General features: G+C 48.1%; 1 protein-coding gene across 2 annotated transcripts in view; it reads right to left on the bottom strand.

Moving 5' to 3' along the window:
• The window catches only part of PSMB7 (proteasome 20S subunit beta 7), a 31,826-nt gene extending 26,958 nt beyond the window's left edge, over positions 1-4,868 (bottom strand). For both annotated transcript variants that reach the window (XR_014785917.1, XM_084821089.1), the window contains exons 1-5: positions 4,764-4,868; positions 2,947-3,040; positions 2,656-2,753; positions 2,321-2,461; positions 1,979-2,094 (exon numbers count right to left, since the gene is read on the bottom strand). Coding sequence is in view for 1 of the 2 variants with exons in the window: in XM_084821089.1 (XP_084677215.1) it covers positions 1,979-2,094; positions 2,321-2,461; positions 2,656-2,753; positions 2,947-3,040; positions 4,764-4,843 (529 nt within the window). In the remaining variant the exon portion in view is untranslated. The remainder of the gene's footprint in view (positions 1-1,978; positions 2,095-2,320; positions 2,462-2,655; positions 2,754-2,946; positions 3,041-4,763) is intronic.
• Positions 4,869-17,735: the final 12,867 nt, after the last annotated feature.

Here is a 17,735-nt window from a genome sequence, read left to right as displayed (position 1 = left end):
GGCTCCCGAAGTTCTCCACCCAGCCCATGGAGCCTCTTTGATTTCTACAGGGAGTAGGGCTTGGCTTCCAAGCCCTGCCCCCTGGAAAAATCCCCACTGTTATTGCTGATCTAAGATCAGAGGTAACAGTGCGGATACATACAGTGAGGGTCTCGGCCAGCACTAGGTGGAGCAGGTGCCCAAGTCTGGGCAATTTCGCCTGTGCTGCGTCCTGTCCGACGGGGGATGGCACAGCACAGGCGAAGCCAGGGACACTTCACCACTTTGCCCACACCACATCCTCCCTAATGTGGGAAGGTGCGACATGAGCAAAGCCGCCACTTTGTCTGCACCACAATCTCCCAATGACACACAGCGCATGATCCAACTTGGCTGGCACTGGGAGGACCGGATGACGTCAGGGGCGTGTGCCTATGCCCCTGACAGAGGGCGTGAAAGGCTTAGGGGAGTCATTCAGCCCCCACCCCAAAAATGTTCCTCACCCACACTTTAAAATAAAATTTAAAAATAAATAAGTCACCCTGGCCAGATCAGCTGGTGGTGTTGTCCAAACCATATGGGACTGATCAGATCAGCATGCTTCAGTGGGGACTTAACAGCCTGATCCTAACCATGTTTACTAAGTCCTGTGGAGTTCAGTGGAATTTTCTCCCACATGCAGCCTCATTTGTTTGGTTGTACTTTGTTGTTTTTAAATAAGATTGGCACGGCTGGATAAAAAGAGGCAGATTAACACTGTCAGGCTTCTTAGGCTAAGATGCCTATTCCCACCTAATGAGAGCAGCTCTTACCAGTCAGTTTTCTTTCACTGGATTCAGTGAACAGTATTCACAGGATGGCCATTCTTTACGGCATCAAACAAAACTGAGTGAAATGTTGCCTGGTGTAAGGCCGACAAGGGCCTTGCAGTTTTGGATCACTAATCACTCACTATACACACACACAGCAAGGTAATTTATGGTTCAGTAGTTTAATAATTTATAAGTTTCAGGGCACATTTATAAATATTAATCCAATTTTATCTTTTATGTTAATTCATACAAGAGCCTGGATAGAATATTACATCATAAATCCTATAATAGCATTCTTCCAAAAATACACTTTATGAACAGAATAAATAATTTACTACTTTGTAGGATACCATGGCACCATCTATGGGTCTAAAAAAGCCTCTCTGTGTGTTGGTCTAAACACTTTTATACAAATCTGCTTGCATATGTCTAGAACTCCCACTTTTCCTAGCACTCGCATAAAAGAAAACAGAAAAAGAATCCCACAGATGTACTGTATAACTGAACTAGGGCTTTCTGTTAATAGTAGAAATATTCTTATGACTAGATATATAGCACAAGTAGAAAAATATTATATGTTTCAAATAATTTAAGGATAATGATGTAGCCCCAATAAACATAAAGGTATTATTTCTGTCCATATAGAAGGGAGCAGCTTTAGAGCAAACAATTTCATGAACAACCAAATAATTAAAAACCCACACCCACTCACCACTGACAGAAGAGCTACTCATCTAAGTTTTCAGTCAGCTGAAGTTATTTTTGTAAGCTGTCAGCCAATAAATCAGCTATGGGGCTGTTTTAAGAAATCTGAAGTGATCCTTTCAGTATTATTTCTCTAAAGATTCTGATGGCATTTCTGATACTGTGTGTGTGTGTGGGGGGTTGGTTCTGATGAAGAACAGCTACCTTGGGATTTGATTAAGTAAAACATCTGTCATTCAACATTGAAACTATGCTCCCGGAGCAAATTCTCTGGCAAATCCAGGGAGGATGAATCCACACAATCACAATTTGCCAGTGAATCAAATTATTTTTAAAAGTCAAGAGAGTTGATAAAACAATGACCAAGTAACAGATCCCTGTTTTACTTTCAGTTTCTACACTGGGTACATGAAATACCATGGACTTCCACTAGCGGGCAGTACAGTTGTTACATTCTAAGTTATGTAAGGGAAACAACTCACCCATTGTAACGTAAGGCAATTTGTCAGTAGATCCATGTGGATAGATGCTGTAGAGATGGGCCCCAGTGACATCTACCCCACCTAGAACCAAAGCAGCACCGATGTAACCTTGATACCTGGAACATAAACATGTATATCTTGACACTGAGCAAGCAGTACGGATGCATTCCAAACACAAAAACTTCATTTTAAAATGCTACCTCCAAGAGCGTCAGCTTGTACAACTATTTAACACATATAAGTTTCAGAACATGGAACTCAACTGCTGAACTTGCCCAACTGCACATCTCTATATACTGTTTACTGGCAAGTGGGGGGACTGCCCATTCAAAGGGTAGTTACCTGAAGAGCATCTGCTTGAGCATTCGGTTGGCTGTGACCACTCTTGGAAGCCGTCCAGTTGAGAGCGAGTGGAGTTCCATGTTGGAAGAAATCATCTGAGTTGTCATTTCAGTGTCTGCAGCTGTCCCAGCGCCACAACAACTGCAAACATATTGTGCATATTTTAGTAAACAAACAACTTTTAACTAATTCTTCGTAAGCTGCTGTAGGTGCCTTTTTGGCTAAAGAGCAGGATAAAAATACTTTCAGAAAAATACTTTCTCCTCCCCCATAATGCTTCCAGAAAGTTTGTGGATATGAAACCTAAAAGAAAAAAGGGCAATGTGTATACTTACTAGATGTTTGGAGAAATATAGTGTATTTTTGAACAGTTCTTGTCAGCAACAACCATGCCTTCAGTGGCTCTTGTATCTGCTCCAAGTACAATCCCATCCTGGAGAAAGAAGGATTTCTTAAGCTGCAATCCTACTGTCAGTTTCCTGGGAGTAAGTCCCACTGAATTTAGTGGGACTTACTCCTAAGTAAAGATGTATAGGACCACACAATGTTACAAACAGGGAGCGGGCACTGAAAGCACCACAGCAATATTACTAGAGCAACCATCAGCAGACAGGCCAAGGCCTCACCTTAAACACCACTCCAGCAATGGTGGTGCCTGTCTTGCGGGCTGTGGGAAGCCGAAGACCCTTCTTGGTCCCCTCTGCTTCTAACTGTGCATTCCTGCAATGGGAAAAAATACTAGAATTGGAAACTAACGTTAAAAATATTCCACTCCCCCTGAAGGAACGGGTACGCAGTTTGGGAGTGCTCCTAGATTCATCGTGGATATTAGAGACCCAAGGGATTTTCATGCATGGAAGCTTTTACCAGCTTCAGCTGGTATGTCAACCGCACCTGTTCCTTGATACAGGGATAGCTTTACCACTGTGATCCACACACTAGCAACCTCTAGACTGGACTACTATAACATCCTCTATGCCGGGCTGGCCTTCAGGCTGGTTCAGAAAATGCAGCTAGCGCATCTTGAGTGGAGTGCTTTGTCATGCACACGTAACACCTGTGCTAAAAGAGATGCACTAGCTGCCAGCTCGCTACTGAGCCAGATTCAAGGTTTTATTATTGTTGACATATAAAGCCCTAAATAATTTAGGACTAGGTTACCTGAAAGATCGCCTCCCCCTATACAGCAGACCACTGTGATCTTCAGCAAAGTAAGGGCGCAATCCTATGCATGGTTAGGCAGAAGAAAGTCCTACAACTCCCAGTGTTCCCCAGCCAGCAGTGCGCCCTTACTTTGCTTCTGAGTAAACCTGGCTGAGGGCTGGGTTACCTGTCAGCTACAACTGACCATTTCGGGCGGCCACACAAGTCAGGGAGCATAGCGGGGGCATTTATTTCCTTGGGCGGCACTAGCCCCACATTATCCCAAACACCCCCCCACACACACCCCCTCAAACGCAATCCGGGTAAACATTCCTGCTCACCACCTAGCTCTCTTTCACTCCCAAAGCTTGGGGGGGGGGGGCTTCACAACTATTTTTAGAACACTACAGGGGGAAATCATGTTTTGGGGAGAACCGAAGGCGGCTTATGGTTTTGCCCAGCGCCTCCCCACATCTCCCTGCGCGATCCGAGCACTGCTCCAACGCCGCCCCCCAAAAGAGCCCCCGCACACACACCTGCCTCAGCTTCTGACATCACGGAGGAGATGCAGCAACAGCCCCACAGCCCCCTCCCCAAAATGCCGTTCAGAAATCCAGGGGTTTAAAGAGGAAATAAGCACCCCCCTTTCCCGAGGAAAAACATCCTCCTCCTTCCTCCTAAGGAAATAAGGAATCGATGCCCCCCCCCTCCCACCGTGACTATCGCTGCGCAGCAAAGCCGGGGGGGGGAAGGGGGGTATTATGCGTGTGTAGGGGGGTCTCTATTTCCGGGGGGGGTGAGAGGGGGCGCCATTGTCGGGGTTCCGCTCAGCCACGACTGGGGGGATATTGCGGGGGCGGGCGGGGGACAGGGCGCCTCTTCGGGGGCTTCGCGCAGCTATCTAGCGGGGAGTGCTGGGGGTCGCTCTTGGGGGCGGGGGGAGAGGGGGATGGGGGCTCTCCTCAAAGCCCCTCGAGAACCCCCATCCTCCTCCTCCTCCTCGGGGGCTGCGCGTGGAAGTCGAGTTCCCCCCTGACAGGAGCCGGCGGCTCTTCCGACTCGCTGCCTCAGAAACACCGCGTGAGGAGGGACCCGAATAAATGACGGCGGGGGCAGCTCAGCCCGGCCGTCCCTTTCTCTCGCAGCCTCCGCCGACCTCCCCGGCGGGGGTAGGCCTCAGCGCCGCCTGAGTCACGGCCTCCTGCCTCCCCCGCGCCGCCGCCGCCGCTTCGCGCCCGGCTCGCCCTCCGCCCGCCCCGGCTGCTCAGGCCGGCCGGCTCCCCGCCGCGCCGCCACTGACCGGGCGCAGTTGTCGAAGCCGAACCCGCCCGCCGCGGCGGCGGCGGCTTGCGAGGCCTGCAGGACGGAGAGCGTCGCCATCTTGCTCCGCGCTCTCGCTTTGCTTGGGCCTCGCAGGAGGAAGCGGAACCGGCCGCGGAGAAGCAGGAGGCGGAGAGCGGCGGCTGCCGAGGCACTCCCCCCGGCGGGAGGGAGGGAGAAGCCGCCTCGCGGCCCGCCCTTCAGCGCCTCCGGCGGGCCCAGGCTCCTTCCCGCCGAAACCTGAGGAGAAAAAAGGCCGCGGCGGCGGCGGCGACTCCCGCGCTCGCTCTTTCGCCCTCCCGCTTCACGGGCGACGACACTCATTTATTTTTAGTTATTTAAGGGTGCAATCCAATGCCTGTTTAGACGGAGAACAGGCCTACAACTCCCAGCGTTCCCCAGCCAGCTCGGCTGGCTGGGGAACGCTGGGAGTTGTAGGCCTGTTCTCCGCCTAAGCCCGGCGGGCTGGGGAACGCTGGGAGTTGTAGGCCTGTTCTCCGCCTAAGCCCGGCGGGCTGGGGAACGCTGGGAGTTGTAGGCCTGTTCTCCGCCTAAGCCCGGCGGGCTGGGGAACGCTGGGAGTTGTAGGCCTGTTCTCCGCCTAAGCCCGGCTGGCTGGGGAACGCTGGGAGTTGTAGGCCTGTTCTCCGCCTAAGCCCGGCTGGCTGGGGCGGAGTTTTGCACCCTAAAACATTTATATACTGCGCTTCGTTATCAAATCACAGTACAAAATTCATTAAGGGTGCACTCTTATGTGTTTAGACGGAGGGGGGGAGTCCTACAACTCCCAGCATGCCCCAGCCAGGCATAGCTGGCTGAGGCATGCTGGGAGTTGTGGGGCTTCCCCCCCTCCCCCAAACATGCATAGGAGTGCACCATCAGTTGTTTATTATTACCGTTATTAATAATAATTTCATTTCTATATTGCGTAATGCTCAAAGCTCTCTGCACCATGGTTCAGTCCGTGGTTACGAGCTCTGAAACAGGAGGTGAGACGGCTAGAGCGCCGGTGGTGGAAGTCTCGCTCCAAAGACGATCAGACATGGGCTAGAGCTGTATCTTCAGCCTATCACGTGGCGGTGAAGGCAGCAAAAAAGGAATATTATGCTGCCTCTATCGCGTCTGCAGAGTGCTGCCCCAGGAGGCTGTTCCAAGTGGTCCGGAGTCTGGTCAGTTCTGTGGCTCCGGAACCACTGGAGCATTCTAAGGCCTCCTGTGAGGCCTTGGCAAGCACTTTGCAGATAAAATTGATCAGATTAGGAGCGTTACTCTGCACGCTGTGGATACAGTTAGTGAGAAGAGGCGGCCTGTGGCAAACCGGTTTTGTGGGATCGATTCCAGCTTCCTCCTGATGAAGTGGACAAGGTGCTTTCATCTGTAAGGCCGACCACCTGCTTACTTGATCCTTGCCCATCTTGGCTCATTATGGGCTGCAGAGAGAGACTGGGTGAGGGGATCAGGGGGTGGTGAACGCCTCCCTTGAGGAGGGAGTGATGCCATCAGCCCTCAAGGAGGCAGTGATAAGACCGCTCTTAAAGAAGCCCTCCTTGGATCCTCAAGTTCTGAACAACTTTCGCCCAGTCTCAAATCTGCCATTTTTGGGCAAGGTGATTGAGCGGGTGGTGGCGATGCAGTTGAAGGCACACTTGGAAGAAACTGATTACCTAGACCCATTTCAGTCGGGCTTCAGGCCTGGGCATGGGACAGAAACGGCCTTGGTCGCCTTGGTGGATGATATGAGGAGGGCTCTGGATAGGGGTGAATGCTCCTTCCTTGTTCTCCTCGACCTCTCAGCGGCTTTTGATACCGTTGACCACAGTATCCTCCTGGACCACCTGGAGGGATTGGGCATTGGAGACACCGTATTGCGATGGTTCCAGTCCTTCCTCTCCAGCAGGTACCAGAGGGTAGCACTGGGAGAGGAGGTTTCAGACCCGTGGCCACTCACTTGTGGGGTGCCACAGGGTTCCATCCTCTCCCCGATGCTATTTAACATCTATGTGAAGCCGCTGGGGGCTATCGTCAGGAGGTTTGGGGTGCGGTGTCATCAATATGCGGATGACACGCAGCTCTACCTCTCGTTCAAATCTTCACCAAGGTTGGCCATAGAATCCCTGTCCAAATGTCTGGAGACGATGAGTGGCTGGATGGGGAGGAATAAGCTGAAGCTCAACCCTGACAAGACCGAGGTACTTTTGGTGGGAGACAAGAGGAGGCTGGGGGATGTTGACCTGGTGTTGAATGGGGTACAGCTACCCTTGAAAGACCAGATCTGCAGCCTGGGGGTCATTTTGGACTCCCAGCTGTCCATGGAGGCTCAGGTGTCAGCTGTGAGCCGGACAGCGCTGTATCAACTCCATCTGATACGACGGCTGCGCCCCTTCCTTCCCAACCATCTGCTCCCATCGTACATGCCCTGGTCTCCCTCGTTTAGACTACTGTAATGCACTGTACGTGGGGTTACCCTTGAAGACGGTTCGGAAACTGCAGCTGGTACAGAACGCGGCGGCTCGCCTGATTAAAGGCAGCCGCCGGCAAGATCACATCACTCCAGTGCTGAAGGAGTTGCACTGGTTACCAGTTGTTTTCCGGGCCAAATTCAAGGTGTTGGTTTTGACCTTTAAAACCCTATATGGTTCCGGCCCAGCCTATCTTAAGGAGCGCCTCCAGCAACACCAGACAGGCCGCTTAACAAGATCAGCTTCGGATGGCCTTCTCTCTGTCCCATCAGCCAGTACAGCTAGACTGGTGGGGATGAGGGAGAGGGCCTTTTCTGTGGTGGCCCCCACTCTGTGGAACTCCCTCCCTAGGGAACTCCGCCATGCCCCCTCTTTAATGAGCTTCCGCCGTGCATTAAAAACGTGGTTGTTCAGGCAGGCATTTGGGGTGGGTTAGGGTATTTTAGAAAACGTTTTTATTGTAGAATTTTATTGTTTTAAACTGTTTTATTATATGCTGTACATCGCCCAGAGTGGCTGGGTGACCAGCCAGATGGGCGATTAATAAATTTAGTAATGAATGAATGAATGAAAACGTCCTACAATTCACAGCATGTCCCAGCCAGCCATGGCTGGCTGGAGAATACTGGGAGTTGTAGGGATTTTTTTTCCCTGTCTAAGCATGCATAGGGTTGTACCGTGAGTAGTAGTTGTTATTATTTATTTCATTTCTATACCACCCAATAGCCAAAGCTCCCTGGGCAGTTCACAACAATTCACAAGGTAAAATACAGCATAAAAATTTAAATATACAAAATCTGAAAACAAGGTGCAAACTTGTGCATGTTTAGACAGAAAAAAGTCCTACAGCTCCCAGCATTCCCCAGCTAGCACGATGGGGAATGTAAGACTTTTTTCTTCCTGTCTGAACATGCACAGGATTGTGCCCTTAAATAGCTAAAAACAATTTCAATAAAATACTAGACCTGTTCAGACAGCTGGCATAAATGCCCCATCATATGCCATTAAATGCCTGGAAGTAGAAGACAGAAAAAATGACAGCACTGGCACCTGTTGATGTACTCTGTGATGAAAAACTTTTAGGGCATCCAAAGATGCCCTACTTTGACAAAGACACATAGCAGGATAGTAATGGAAGTAAGCTCAGGCATAGAAGGAAAGTATCATTCCAATGCTGGTATAGGACTTTTTCTGTCCAAACATAATAGGATTGCGCCCTCAAACTAACAATTAAAAATAAAATGCAGAGATAACAAAATGGAACACAAAGAGACTGTCAGGGCCTTTGGTCAGGGATACTTTAAACTGGATTCCTTCACTGAGCTGGGCATTGGACTTGAGGGCCTAAATGGCCCCTTCCAACTTAACGATTTTATAATGATGAACAAACACCCCACCCCCGAAAATCTACTAAGCTTAGCTAGATATGAAAATCATCAAAGGCCTGGGTAAACAGAGGCATTTTCAGTCCCATCAAGGATGGCACCTGTCATGCTGCAGCAAGAGGTGCCACAACTAAAAAGGCCCTCCCCTGGTTGCCATCCATTTTACCTGTACAGGTAACAGGAAATCATGAGGCCCTGATGTGTAGATCCCAGTGAATTGGCAGGTGGATATGGGAGAAAATGCTTCCTTAGGTAGCCTGGCCCCAAGTTGTTTAGGGCAGAGGTGAGCAACTTGTATCCCCTCCCCAGGTGTTGGGAGTTGTAGGCCAATCAGCCATAGCCAACATAGCCAATAGTGAGGGATGATGGGAGTTGTGGGCCAAAACATCTAGAGGGTCACAAGTTGCCCACCCTGGTTGAAGGCCTTATATGTCAATAACATCACCTTGAAGCTGGCCTGGTAATATAATGTCCACTAGTGCAGTTCACTGAGCAAAAGTGTAACATGCTCACAGTAACTGCCAAATTCTGCAATAATTGCAGTCGCCAGACGAGTCTCAAGGGAAGCCCCACACAGAGCACATTGCAGTAACCCAATCTTGATGTTACCAATGCATGGATCATCACAGCCCCACTATCTGTATCCACGAATGTCCATAGCGAGTGTACTCACCAAAGCTGGTAAAAGGCACTCCTAGCCACCAGGGCCACCTGAGCTTCCAGTGACAAAAATGGCTGGAGGAGCACGCCAGAACTACAAACCTGATCCCTGAGGGAGAGTGCAACCCCACCTAGAACAGGGAACATACCTAATTCCCAGACGTGGGAACCACCCACCCGCAGTCTCTCCCTTTTGTCAGGATTCAACCTCAGCTCCTACCTCCTCAGAAGTAAGCCTCATTGAGCCCTCAGCGGAGCCTCCCTTGTGAATTGCGCATGAGAGGATCCTTGCCATCACCTCGGACATGAACATTAGGCCAGCACACAATTCTGTTCTCCAGTCAACCAGTCAGTTGCGCACTACACTTTTAAATTTAATTTTATTTATTGCCAGTGGTGTAGTGGTAAATTTTGAAGTGCAGGCACTCATCAGGATAGTACCCATAGCCATGCCCCAAGGAGACACCAAAAATGCAGGTAGCTGTATTTGATCCATAACAACAAACCAATACTACCAGTTTTCATCACCAGGAGCAGGTCTTTTATAAAGGTATTGGATCTTAGTTGCCTGTTCAAGAGCAAGCCACCCCAAAATACAATGCAACAGAGATAGCTCCCAACAATATTTTGCTGCTGATAAAATTCATTTTCCCCCACACCCAGCTACTGTGAGCCTAATGGGACTTCTCAGCGGAACACGCTTGGCATCATGCAACATATGTTTAGAACCAGGGTGGGGAACCTCAGGCCCAAGGGCCAAATCCAGCCTTCCTGGGGTCACCGGATGGGCATGCCACCTTTCCCCAATCACTAACTGTTCGGTGGTTTCCTGGCTTTTGTACCATTTTCCCCTTTTCTAAAAGGTTGAAATGCCTCTCCTAAAGCTTAGTTTCCTGGCAGTAAGAGCTTTAGGCTACATGCTGGTATTTTTTGTGTTTTGGGCCATACCCCCTTTGGCCCCACCCCACCCCTGGAATGCAGCCCCCAAGAGCTTCTTCGAAATTGAATTCGCCCTTGGACTGAAAGAAGTTACCCGCCCCTGGCTTAGAAGCACACACTTCCTTCCTTTCAGACATAACAAAACTGACCCATTTTCATTGTAGAGGCAGAACACAAACCAGACATCTCTTTTTCCTCTTTTTCTGTCCCTCACACACAGGCTCATAGTTTCACAACTCAATCCTACACATGTCTATTCAGAAGTAAGTCCCAGTGTGTTCAGTTGTGGGGCCTACTCCCAGGTATTTGGGCATAGGATTGCAGCTTCATAGTGGCCAAGTTTTGCAAATAGTGGGGGAAGAACCCCACAAACCACCACACTTTTTTTCTAAATATTAGTACCCCACTGAGAAGATTTGGCTAACTTTCCTTGAAGAAACCCCCCCTCACCACCCAAAATCAAAATTACATAGTCTACCAAATGTCCCTTTATGCATGTGCTTTTTTGCTTTTCAGAAATATGGCCCCTTCCAAATGGCCCAGTTTTCTTGAAAAAGGGAGCGACACCAAAGCTTAAAGTGTGTGAACACATCCATTACTGTTTGCAGTAAAATATTGTAAGCACTGAAATCTGAATAGTCATAATGGCAAATATTTGCACCGGTGACTTAATTCAATTAATGGGCTCCCCGCCCAACCCTCTGCCTTGTACTTGAGGTTCAAAACAAACTGGAGCTCCTGCCCTGATCGTGCAACCTCTGTTTGCAGGTCCTGTCTGGTGCTTGAGTCAAGTGCTTACAAAACGTGAGCATTGTTCCCTAAAATCATCAACCCTAATCCTCAAATACATTTATGCACGTACAGAAATACCAGCCTTTTCACATTTGTAGCCTTAGGACATATCTACTGGTATAGCTGCTGCAAGGCAGTCTGATCCTACACATATCAATTTAGAAGTTATTCTCGCTGGGTTCAGTCACATTTACTCCTAAGTCTATATGAATAGGATCACTGAACTGCCTGTGAAGTTGACTACAAAGGATGCCATAATTTTGGGTTCATCACACAAGGCTGAAATCCTGCATCCTTACTGGGGCTTTCTGCTTCTGGTTTCTTTGCAGGATTACGATGGGCTCCTTTACATGGGGGACATGTGATTTGAATTGAAAACTTCCTTTCTCAGCAATGTTCTATATGCTTCATTATACAGCACCATCTAGTGGCTGATTTATAACGCAATGCCATCATTACACACTGCCAATATCTTGCATTAATGTTTGTTATCAACTTATCTCCGATCTTTTAAAAGGCAGGATAAGGCTCAAAACCGCTCTGGAAGTTGACAATGTCATGTAAAGGACCCATAAACTTCCATAAGTGACCAATCACGAGCATCCAATAAAAGCCTCCTGCAGAAATGCTTATTTCTGCATAATGTTGGGGCAGGGGCGAATTCAATGGCTTTTCAAGCCATTTTCATGCCATCACATCCCCCCCTTTTTTTTATTCGCTACGCACTGGGAGTATCACATGCAGTTGTACCCAAGAGAGAATTCCAGCAGATGCAGCTTCTCCCAGTTCTGCTAACATTATGACAAGCAAAACTGTAGAATTGTTTCCCCACAACTATCAAAGTCTCAGGAGTTGTGTCCCATCCTAACTGCACTCCTTGTGCTCAGTTGCCTATGGTTCACACTAGAATCTTCTGTGTGTCTTTTGTTTTGCTGGGGATTCAGGCTTTTTCTATGCCCATTTCTTAGCTGACACTATTGTTAACTGAAGTCAGTTCAACTGCGCATATTATCGGAAGCTACACCAGTGCAAAAGTTTTTTGCAGGACCTAGCCCTAGAGACGAGGAAGCAATTAACTTCAGCATGTTCACAATTGCTCATCCAGTCCACCATCTGCTGAATGTCTGTTGCTGTTGGTGGTCCAGGCGGGAGGGGCCAGATTCATTAGCCCAACTGGAATACAGGTGGCGAAGAAGACCCTCCAGAGGTTTTGGAAAAGGAGCAACTTGTGAAAGCGGACTGTTGGGAAGGATATGCTTTGCTGACAGTTGAAGTGGTTCAGGCCATTCTTTACTAAGTGTGTATGTCAGACAAGATCGTTAGGCTCCGAGTAGCAATTAGTGATAAACTATGAGAAGAGTTCCCGTGATTTAGAAACTACTCTATTGATGCAACCAAATACTGCAAAAAAAAGGCAAATGCAAGTTTGTTTGTTTGTTTCATATCTATACCACCCAGTAGCCAAAGCTCTCTGGGTGGTTCACAACAATTAAGGTTGCATCTTTAGAAGTAAAGAAAAGTAAAAAAAACTTTCTAAAGTTGGGAAAAGTACAGAAAAGGCAACTAAAATGATCAAGGGGCTGGAGCAACCCCTATGAGGGAAGGTTACAGCAGCTGGGATTGTTTAGCTTAGAAAACAGGCAAGTAAGGGGAGACATGATAGAGGTGTACAAAATTATGCATGGTGTGGAAACATTTTTCTCCCTCTCTCATAATACTTGGACCCAACAGGGTCATTCCATGAAGCTGAGTGGGGGGAGATTCAGGACAGATAAAAGGAAGGACTCCCTCACACAGCGCAGAGTCAGACTATGGAGTTTGCTACCACAAGATGTAGTGATGGCCAGCACTTTGGATGGCTTTAAAAGGGGCTTGGACAAATTCATGGAGGGAGATCAAGCTATCCATGGCTACTGGTCTTGATGGCTCTAAGCTGCCTCCAGTATCAGAGGCATTATGCTGGGGAAACACACCTCAAATACTGTGTCCAGTTCTGGACACCACACTTTAACAAGGATTCAGATAAATTGGAACGAGTTCAGAGAAGGGCAACAAAGATGACCAGGGACTAGAAACTAAGTGCTATGAGGAAAGATGGAAGGATCTGAGTATGTTTAGCCTTGAGAAGAGAAGACTGAGGGGGGAAATGATAACACTTTTTAAGTACCTAAGGGTTGTCGCACAGAAGAAGGCTGCAACCTATTCTCTGTCATCCAAGACTGTAGGACACGAAATAATGGGCTTAAGTTACAGGAAGGCAGATTTCGGATGAACATCAGAAAAAATTCCAAGCATCAGACAATGGAACCAACTGCAGAGGGGGGTGGGTGGGCTCTCCCTCGCTGAAGGTATTCAAGCAGAGGTGGACAACCATCTTTCAGGGATGCTTAAAACTGGATTTCTGCACTGAGCAGGGGGTTGATGGCCTAAATGGTGCCTTCCAACGATATGATTCTATGTTTTAAATGAATTGGGCTAGAAATCAAACAGGTCTTAACCTTTTTCTGTCGCAATAACTATTGTTTTCATTCATCCTTTTTCTCTTGCTGTGGGGAGAATGGCTAAGGATAAGGGCAAAGACAGATCTCAAATAGGGTCCATCCAAGGAGCTTGATTTTGACATATACTTGTGTCACCTCTTTGGAGTACGTTTGCACTCCAAATGGTACCATCTTTATTTAGTGGCAAGAGTGTTGGACTAGGAGCCGGGAGATCCAGGTTCTAGTCCCCACTTGGCCATGGAAGCTCACTGGGTGACTTTGGGCCAGTCACAGACTCCCAGCCCAACCCACCTCACAGGGTTGTTGTTGTGAGGATAAAAGGGAGAGGAGGAGGATAATGTAAGCTGCCTTGGATTCCTTGCAAGAGGAAAAAAGGCGGGGTATAAATGCAATAAATAAATAAATAATATTTGGTTTTGTGGTTCAGTGTTCAGACCCCCACCTCTGCCATGTCTTTAGTTTCTTGGGCAAGTTAATTTTCTTTAAGTATCACCAGTTTGTCTTCTGGGAAATGAGTGTTTTTTGACCAGCCATGCACACCATGGCAGCCATTTTATGAATGGGCAACACCCCGCCCCATGGCACCCATTTTGTGAGAGCACCCACAACCTTCACAAATTTCCAAATGTTCCCACTAGTGTGGGGAAAAAGCTACTAGTAATGGCACCTGAAAATCAGAAGTCCTAGACTATTTACCATACAGTGTTAATAAATGTTTCTGAATTAATCTTTGCAGCACAGTAAGCATTAATTGTTGATCAATGTGTTTCCCCTGATCATTTAATTCCTGCCCCTTCAATTGTTATACCTTTATGAGGTCCAAATGCTTATAAGAGACTTGGGCCAAAAAAAAACAGTGGCATTCATCCCTGGAAAAGGAAAATCCTTCTTTGAGGATCCCTAATGTTTTTTATGGACCCCCCACACCCACTGTGTCCTGCAGCAGTGGTTGGGTGTAACTTCTCTCTCTCTCCCAATCCTATCTTCAGTGTTAATGAAGGCATGCATATTACATGTCTAGAGACTTCTTTTTTATGGCTGAAATCAGCTGTAGAGTACCCAATGTTTACCAAACAGCTAAGGAAAGAAATGGCCAGAGCTGATGCTTGCCTCTTTGGTGGTGTCCACGGACAATGCGGGATACCCTGGCCTCGAAGGTGGCGGTGGGGTCCTCATTCCCATCTTGGGTTAACCCCAGATGTCTTTCTCAAACATGGAAGCTGCTGGCCAGCCCAATCCCATGGAAATAGAGTTGCTTCGGCCTCACCAGAGTGAACTGGCAGGTTTGTAACAAGCGCAGGTGTGTAGTTCCTGCTTAGTGAGATGTCTAAGTTGTGCAAAACTACCTTGACTGTTACATCTCATCAGGTTATGCATAATCTTTAAAGATCTGGCGTGAGTGACAGTTGCTTCTTCAGGCAGAAAACCGAGTATAAATCTTGCACGTGGGCCCTGGCTCGCTGCTGAGCTGAGCGCACTTGAAGTCTTGTCCTGAGGAAGGTCTACTACAAACAAATGGCCCTGAGCGGGAATGTGGCAAGCCAGGAACCAACCTCTAATTGGCTGAATTAGACCTCTGGCGAGCAGGATGCGGAAAACCCGAGTCTCGTCTGGTGGTGGGCTGCAGTACCGTCACGCTGACCTCCCCCTCCTGTAGGGATTTGACTCCTCGGACGCGGCTAAAGTTGGGAACAATCTGCTCCCCAAGAAATCTATTAGAGGCAGCCAAGGGAACAAGTTGAGGATTAGTCCATGTTACAAAGCCAGAGGCATCTTGGGTTCCTGAGGGGGCACACGCTAGCTAGGATCCAGTCTGGGGCAAACAGTGGGGAAAGTTTGTGTGGGTTTTTAAAACATCAACTGCTGCTTCTCTCCTAGTATAAACTTGAGAACATAAGAAGAGCCCTGCTGGATCAGACCAAGGGCCCATCTGGTCCAGCATTCTGTTCACACAGTGGCCAACTAGCTGTTGACGAGCCATGAGTGCAACAGCACCCTCCTGCCCGTGTTCCCCAGCAACTGGTGTACATAGGCATACCACTTCCATTACTTATCGCCATTGGGACTAGTAGCCATTGATAGCCTTATCCTCTAGGAATGTGTCTAACCCCCTTTTAAAGCCATCCAACTGGGTGGCCATCACTACGTCTTGTGGAAGTGAGTTCTATAGTTTAACTGCGCTGTGTGAAGAAGGATTTCCTTTTATCTGTCCTGAATCTCCCACCAATCAGCTTCATGGGAGGACCCCTTTGGGTTCTAGTATTATGAGAGAGGGAGAAAAATGTCTCCCTACCCACTTTCTCCTCACCAGGCATAATTTTGTACACCTCTATAATGTCTCCCGTTACCCTCCTCTCTTCCAAGCTAAACAATCCCAGCTGTTGTACCCTCCTCTCATAGGGAAGACGCTCCAGCCCCTGGATCATTTTAGTTGCCCTTTTCTGCTCTTTTTCCACCTCTACCATATCTTTTGTTACTTGTGTCTGTCCACTTCCAACTCCCCAGGTTCATAAATTCTTCACCGTCCCCCTAACCCAGTGTAAGTATGAAGTGAGAAAAGAGCCGAACTTGAACTGCCTATGTTGGGGAGAATGTACAGCCGGAAAGAGTTCTCTCAGCGTGTGAGAGAGAACCCTGAGCAGATGGAACATGGAAAGCCGCCTTATGCTGCATCAGATCCGTAGCCCAGTATTGCAGACACCAACTGGCAGCAGTGGCTCTCCAGGGTTTCAGGCAGGAGTTTTTCCAGCCTTACCTGGAGATGCCGGGGATCGAATCTGCGACCTTCTGCATGCAAAGCCTGAGCTCTGCCACTGAGCCACAGCCCCTCTGGATATGTTGCATATGTTTGTTAGACAATTCCTGAGGTTTCAGCCTTGGAAGCGCAACAGAGGTGATGCTTAAGTGAGTGTCTAAAAGAGGATCTTTTCTCTTGTGGACTGTGGGAATGCTGTGGACATAATATATCTCAACTTCAGCAAAGCTTTCAACAAAGTGCCCCATGATATCCTGATGAGCAAACTAGCTCAAAGTGGGCTAGAGGAAACAACTATCAGGTGGATCCACAGTTGGCTGCAGAATCGGACTCAAAGAGCCTGGGATCTTCTCAAACTGGGGAGAGGTAACAAGCAGGGTACCGCAGGGCTCAGTCCTGGGCCCAGTGCTCTTCAACATTTGTATTAATGACTTGGATGAGGAGGTGCAGGGAATGCTGATCAGATCTGTAGATGACACAAAATTGGGTGGGATAGCTAATACCCTGGAAGACAGAAACAAAATTCAACGTGATCTTGATAGGCTGGAGCGCTGGGCAGAAAATAACAGAATGAAATTTAATAGGGATAAATGCCAAGTTCTGCACCTAGGAAAAAGAAACCAAATGGACAGTTACAAGATGGGGGATACATGGCTCAACAATACTACAAGTAAGAAGGATCTTGGAATTGTTGTAGACCACAAGCTGAATATGAGCCAACAATGGGATATGGCTGCAAAAAGGGCAAATGCTATTTTGGCCTGCATTAATAGAAGTATAGCTTCCAAATCCCGTGAAGTACTAGTTCCTGTCTACTCAGCACTGGTTAGGCCTCATCTGGAGTACTGTGTCCAGTTCTGGGCACCACACTAAGAAGGATGCAGACAAACTGGAGAGCGTTCAGAGGAGGGCAATGAAGATGATTAGGGGACTGGAAACAAAGCCCTATGAGGAGAGACTGAAAGAACTGGGCATGTTTAGCCTTGAGAAGAGAAGACTGAGGGGAGATAGGATAGCGCTCTTCAAGTACTTGGAAGGTTGTCACAGAGAGGAAGGCCAGGATCTCTTCTTGATCATCCCAGAGTGCAGGACATGGAATAATGGGCTCAAGTGACAAGAAGCCAGATTCTTGCTGAACGTCAGGAAAAACCTCTTGACTGTCAGAGCAATACAATAATGGAACCAATGACCTAGGGAGTGGGCTGTCCCACACTGGAGGCATTCAAGACGAGGCTGGACAGCCATCTGTCAGGGGTGCTCTGACTTGGATTCCTGCATTGAGCAGGGGGTTGGACTCAATGGTCTTGTAGGCCCCTTCCAACCCCACTATTCTACGATTCTATGATCTCCTGGTGAGAACAGTGCCATTTGCAGTCACGGTCAAGTTCTGACCCTTGCCACAAATGCAAGTCTCCAAGACTTGCTTAATCGCATCTGTCCTTTAGCAACGACGGGCACTTC

This window comes from Heloderma suspectum, chromosome 14 (genome assembly GCF_057233095.1).
Source record: "Heloderma suspectum isolate Gila_16-S chromosome 14, 16-S_ref, whole genome shotgun sequence".
In the NCBI taxonomy this organism is placed as follows: domain Eukaryota; kingdom Metazoa; phylum Chordata; class Lepidosauria; order Squamata; family Helodermatidae; genus Heloderma; species Heloderma suspectum.
This window is presented reverse-complemented; position numbering and strand designations above follow the sequence as displayed.